The sequence below is a fragment of the Hyaena hyaena genome, unplaced genomic scaffold (genome assembly GCF_003009895.1).
Source record: "Hyaena hyaena isolate Hyena2069 unplaced genomic scaffold, ASM300989v1 scaffold_63, whole genome shotgun sequence".
NCBI classification, from domain to species: domain Eukaryota; kingdom Metazoa; phylum Chordata; class Mammalia; order Carnivora; family Hyaenidae; genus Hyaena; species Hyaena hyaena.
This window is the reverse complement of record NW_024080695.1, coordinates 240,329-246,112: the sequence shown is the minus strand read 5'-3', so window position 1 is coordinate 246,112 and position 5,784 is coordinate 240,329. Positions and strand designations below refer to the sequence as shown.

The 5,784-nt window shown below is 71.2% G+C and overlaps 1 protein-coding gene across 3 annotated transcripts; it reads right to left on the bottom strand.

Annotated features, from left to right (window-relative positions):
* Nucleotides 1-837: 837 nt before the first annotated feature.
* CUNH4orf48 (chromosome unknown C4orf48 homolog) lies at nucleotides 838-4,065 on the bottom strand. 3 transcript variants are annotated; one of them, XM_039232040.1, is made up of 6 exons: nucleotides 3,574-4,065; nucleotides 3,200-3,422; nucleotides 2,198-2,354; nucleotides 1,911-1,999; nucleotides 1,242-1,379; nucleotides 838-952 (listed from the first exon to the last, which is right to left on the bottom strand). In XM_039232040.1, exons 3-6 carry the CDS (start codon nucleotides 2,325-2,327, stop codon nucleotides 887-889), a joined length of 423 nt encoding a protein of 140 aa, XP_039087971.1. In that variant the 5' UTR covers nucleotides 2,328-2,354; nucleotides 3,200-3,422; nucleotides 3,574-4,065; the 3' UTR covers nucleotides 838-886. The 3 variants fall into 3 exon arrangements, with proteins under 3 accessions (XP_039087971.1, XP_039087973.1, XP_039087972.1); XM_039232041.1 differs by lacking the exon at nucleotides 838-952 and adding an exon at nucleotides 1,457-1,571 and having other exon boundaries at nucleotides 1,248-1,379; XM_039232042.1 differs by lacking the exons at nucleotides 1,242-1,379; nucleotides 3,574-4,065.
* Nucleotides 4,066-5,784: the final 1,719 nt, after the last annotated feature.

Below are 5,784 nucleotides of genomic sequence, written 5' to 3'. Positions count from 1 at the left end.
GCCCCGTCTCTTTCTGGCTTTGGAGTTTACAGGCATCATCGCCGCCAGACATCTCGCTCAGCAGCCACCACGACCAGGGAGGACTGGTTTGCTCACGGTGCTCCAGACACCCGCATGGTCACCTGCGTGCCACCTACTTCTAGGCAGAAAAGCACTGAGGGTGGACAGGCCATGGGGTGAGAGCACCGTCCTGGGAGCTCAGAGGCCCGGAGGGAGCGTCCGAGCGAAAGTGCGCACACGGACCCTGACGGGACAGGCTGGGGGCGGAGAGCGGGAGCTCCTCTCTGGGCGGCCACACACCCACCCACGGGCGCAGCACTCCCCTTCTGATTCCTATTCTCTGGTGCCCAGGGGCTGGGCTGGGGCTGTCGGAGGGGCCCGGCGGGCTGGGTGGAGACTGCAGACCGAGCCGCGCCCCCTTCCCCGAGGAGCCTTCCCTGGCTCCCCGTGCTCCTCCCTCCACCGGCAGCCACGGCAGGCTGGGTGCCGTGCGGGTCCACAGGCTGGGCTCCCACAGGAGCCCTGGGCGGCTCAGCACTGAGGCAGCTCCGGGGGACCGCGCCGGCTTCCGTGCCCCCCTGGCCTCAGAACAAGGGCGGGCAGGCGGGGAAGCAGGTCTCTGAAGGCAGACTGCAGTGGCCACACAGTGCCTGTGGGCCAGGGCCCACACGTGTGGCCACGCATGCCTAGCTGCGTGGCACTGGCTGCTGTGCAACAGGTGCCAGCGGGCCTCAGCCCCCACGCAGCGGCGGGGGAATCCGGGACCCGCAGTGGAGCCACGGCCTGGGGCGGCGCAGGTGGGCTGCGGTGGCCGGAACAGGGAGACAGGACGCAGCGTGCTGGGCTGGGCGTTTATTGATGAGGGGACAGTGGCGTGTGAGGGTCCTCAGCGCGCGGCAGGCCAGCAGGCGCACAGGGCCCGGCGCTCGGCCTGAAGCAGCAGGGCCTCCGTCTGCAGAGCAACGAGGGGCAGCGAGGTCAGGGCGCCGCACAGCTGCTCCCGCCCGCCCGCTCCCGTTTCCCCCCAAAACCCGCAGGCGATACCCTCTCCACCTGCTCCAGAGACCTCAGAGCCCCCCGCCTCCCCGCCACTGATGGTCAGACTTTCAGCTGCCAGGTGGGCCTCCTCCCCTCCCCACCCCCTCTTCCGGGATGGAAGGAGACTTGCAGTTTCTGCCAGCGGGGGGGGGGGGGGCTGCCCCCGCCCCGGACACGCAGACCCCACGCCCGGGCTACCTCACCCCCTCTCCTATCCACGGGCCCCCTTCCGGGATGGGCTGGGGGCTGCTGCTCTCAGGAGTCCAGGTCCAGACCCCATGAGATTCTGGATCCTCAGACCCTGGGGTCAGTCCAGGCTTCAACCTGCGCCCTGGGGAGGGCTGCCCAGAAAAGGGGGCTTGAGTAGGGTGTCCCCTTCTTCCCACTTCTGCAGACTCCCCTTTCCCCAAAGGAGTACCTAGCTCTGTCCCAAGTGAAAACTCCCCGGGCGAGGGGCAGGGCAGACGTGGGGGAGTGTGGGACGGCTCAGGGTTCATTCCAGATCTGGGGGGCGAGTCCTGTGTCCTGGGGCCCTGTGTGCATACCCATCCCTCCCCAGGTGAGGCCGGGTAACGGGGAGCTTCCCAGACCAGACCGCCCCAGCCAACCTGCCCCACCAGCCACCTCTTTCCCCGCCCCAGTTTCCCTGCCCACTGGGTCTCTCCCCCACGTGGGGCATGCGGTCCCGGGGGGACTCACACGAATAAGGCCCAGAGAGGCCTTGGGGAGGAGCGTCACCCTCCCTCCCTGGGGCTGGAAGCAGGCGCCAGAGGAGGGGGGTCACCTGCGCTGCGGGAGGTCCTTCCCCGCCCCCCCCCTCCGCGCCCTCAGGCCCGGCCAGGCCACGCCCCGGTCTGGCCAGAGGGGCTCACCCTCGAGTCCAGGCTGTAGGCCGTCTTCCGAAGATCCTGCAGGGCGCGCTGCATGAACTCGAACGCGTGGCAGTCCACGCACGGGCGGCCTGCGGAGGTGCGCGTCAGGGCGGAGAGGACGTGACCCCAGCCCGGTCCCACCCGCGCACCCCCCGCCCAAGGGGTGGCCCGGGAGCCGGACCGCGGGAGGGGTGCAGCGTCGGTGCTGGGAACAATGGGAGGCACGCCGCTCCCGCACACCCGGGTGGCGTCACGGCCCCGCGGGGACCCCTCCGCGACGCACGTACTCTGCGCGGGGACGGCGCTCCCAGCGGCGGGCTCGGCTCGGGCCTGGGAGCCCAGCAGCGCCACGCTCAACAGCAGCAGCAGCCAGGGCGGCGGCGACCTCGGGAGCCTGCACGGAGGCGGGGGGGCCATGGCCGAGCGCAGGGAGCCGGGGCCGCCCTGCAGCAAGGCGCAGGGGTCAGCCTCGCCGACCCCTTCACCCACCTCCAGAACGCACGCCGCGCCCGCGACCCCTCCCAGCCCGCTCTCACCCGGCTTACGGACTCCCCACCCCGCCCACCCCGGGCCCGCGAGCCGCTCCCACTCCGCCCTCACCGGGGCTCATGGACCCCCATCCCTCCCTCACCCCGGTTCATGGGAACCCTGCTCCGTCCCCTCCCAGGCTCGCCAACCCCGCCCCTCCGGCCCTCACCGAGGCTCATGGCCCCCCCCCCCCCACTCCGCCCTCTTCCCGGTTCATGGACCCCCCACCCCGCCCACCCCGGGCCCGGGAACCCCTCCCACTCTGCCCTCACCCCAGTTTATGGACCTCCCCACCGTATCCCCGCCCCGGGCCCGTGAACCCCTCGCACCTCGACACCCCCCACCCCGGGCCCGCGAGCCCCTCCCACCCCGCCCTCACCCCGATTCGTGGACCCCCGCCCCATCCCCTCCCGGGCCCTCGAATTCCTCCCACCCCGCCCTCACCGGAGTTCCCGAACCCCCCTACCTCTGCACCCCGAGCCCGCGACCCGCCCCCCAGGCCCGCGAACGCCCCACCCCGCCCTCACCGCGGTTCAGGGACCCCGCGACACCAGCGCGGGCGACTCGGGAAGACGTGCTGCGTCGGACGCGTACCGCGCAGGCGCTCCGACCCGACCCCGCCCGGGTCCCCCATCCGTCGTCGTTGTCATGGGAACCCAGAGACTGCGCGAACCACCAGTTTAAAGGGACCGCAAAAGCTCCAAGACTCCGAGTGCTCAGCCCTGGCGGGGGCTGCGCTTGCAGCCCCCCACCAGGCTCACAGGCTTTGGAGTCCGGAGGGCTACCGGGAGGAGGCGGTGTCTGGGCCGAACCTCCGGAACCACTGCCGGCAGGAGCGACGCTGAGGAAGCGGGAAATCTGCTTCTAGACTCCAGCGGTGCGGGATCTCGGGGTGTCCCTGGGGCCGATCCTGGGGGGGGGGGTCTATGCACTCCAGGGGCTGGGGAGGCTCCCCGCCGGCTAGTAGGGTCGGGTCGGGTTGGACTGCCCGGGGCGGGGGGGGGGGGGGGTCAGGGCCAGGAGCGAGCCAGGCTGTGGGGCGGTGGGGAATCCACGCTCCCAAGGTCTCCACCCCGGCCCGGCCTGGCCCGACCCTCCCGGCCGCGAAGAAGCCCCTCGGCGCGCGGACCCCTACTTGCCGCTCCCCTTCCGCCCCGCCCCGGCCGTGTGGCCTCGGAGAGGCAGCTTGGCTTCTCTGTGCCCTTTTCTGCCTGGGAAAGCGCAGGGGTGTTGGAAGTAAGGAGCGTCTCCCGGCCCCCCCCGTAGGTGCCGGCCGGGCGGCCCGCTCCCTCTGGGAAGAACGGGCTCCGCTGGCGTCCGCTTGCCGCCTGCAAGGCCCGGCCCCTCGGGGACGGCGCCCCGGGTCCAGGCCCGGCCGCGTCCGGGGCCCCGCAGCCCTCGCTGCTCCGGCGGGGCCGCGCCGAGCCTGCCGCCCTCTGCCGAGCCCGGGGCGGCCGTGGCCCCGGCCGGACGCGGGCTTCGCGTCCCGGGGAGGGGCCCGTGCTCGTGACCGCCGCGGTCCCCTCTTCCCGCTCGGGCGGACGCCAGGGCGCGCCCCGTCCCCGGCGCTAGGGCCGGCCTGGGCGGGGGGCCTGCGCGCCAGGGACGCCACGCGGCCTTGACTGTCTTCTACCCGCGGCGCCAAGCGGGGCTTGTGAGCTGCGCGGGCACCCAGCCGCGTCCACGCGCGGAGGGCGGCCGAGCGCCCCCGGAGGCAAGGCGCCGGCTAGACCTCGGGCGGCGGTGCTCCGGGCCGCGCGCCCCGCCCAGCCGGTGGGGGGGCCGCTGCGCGGCGCCCCGGCGCCCCCGGCGCCGCAGCTCCATCCCGCTTCCCCGCGCGCCGGGGCGCTGTCCTTCGGGCTCGCCTTACCCCGCGGCCCCAGCCGACCCCCCTAGACGCCCTGCCGCGGCCGCGCGCCCCCTAGCGGGGGGGCCGCAGGAGCCGTCTCCCCCTCGCGCAGCCTGCTCCCCCCTCCCCCTCAGGGCGCTGGACTTTCCTTCTCGACCGGAGCCCGTTCTTCAGCGAATAGGCTGTGATTCATTTTCTGTCCAAACAGAACAAGCCGTCGGTGGGTCGTAAGCCCCTCCCCCCGCGCCGCCCACCCCTGTCCTGCCTGCACCCTCGCTGCCCTGACCCGCCTGCGGAGCCTGGGGGTGGCCCTCAGGCCCCCCGCTCGGCCAGCAGCAGCCCCGCCGTCCCTGCCCTCAGCGCCCCGTCTCCGCCCGCACCGTCGGGGCGCGGCGGGGCAGGCCTCTGCCCCCCACTTTCCTATGTCCCTCCGGAGGGTCCCGTCGTCTTCTGTCACTGCGTCCGGTTGCGGCCGCGAAGCCCGGGCCCCGGGCCGGCCTCCCGCCCGCCGCCCGCCGCCAGCTCACGCCTCCACGCCGGCCCCCGACTGACCGCCGGGTTCGCCCCTGCGGGCGCTGAGCCCACGACGGCCCCGGAGGAGACGGCTCCGCGGCGGCCTCCCCCGCCGCGGCTCGGGCAGCCCGCCCTCGGAGCCCCCAGACTCCCGCCCTCCGGCCCCGGCCCCCGGCTCGTCCCGCTCGGCTCGCCGCGGTGCCGCCCTCTCGCGCCCCCTTGTGGTCCAGTCTCCCTATGACAGCCAGAAGGGCTTTTTCTTACACCTTCCTTCTTAATTTCCTTTTTAGGTTTATTTATTCTGAGAGAGAGAGAGAGATCGCCTGCGACTGGGGGAGGGGAGAAAGGGACGGAGAGAGATTCCCAAGCAGGCTCCAGGCTGTCCGCGCAGAGCCGGACACCAGGGCTGCATCTCCCCAACCACGAGGCGGTGACCTGAGCCACCCAGGCCACCCCATGCCTTCCTTTTTACATTGCAGTCACACATGCGTAAGATAAAATATGCCGTTTTAACCATGTTTAAGTGTCCAGTGCGGTGGCACTGAGTACGTTCACACTGCTGTGCAGCCGTCCCCACCCTCCATCTCCAGAACTTCCCCATCTTCCCAAACTGACACAATCCCGATTAAACAAAAAACTCCCCCCCCCCCGCACCCACCATCCTACCCGTCCGTCTTCTCTGTGAACCCGACTCTTCTAGGGGCCTCATGTAAATGGAATCATGCGGGGATTGTCCCTCCGTGACTGGCTTATTTCACTGAGCGTGGGGTCCTCAAGGTTCATCCGTGTGGTGGCAGGACGTCCTTCCCTTTAAGGCTGAGGGACACTCTGCCGTGTGGACTGGCCACCTTTCGCTTCTCCATTTATCTGTGGACACCTGGGCTGTACTCTTGTAACTTCCGCCCCTGTGACAGAAGGACCGTTTTATATGTGGTTTAAGTTGTACTTATTTACTTTGAGAGAAACAGAGACAGCTTGAGCGAG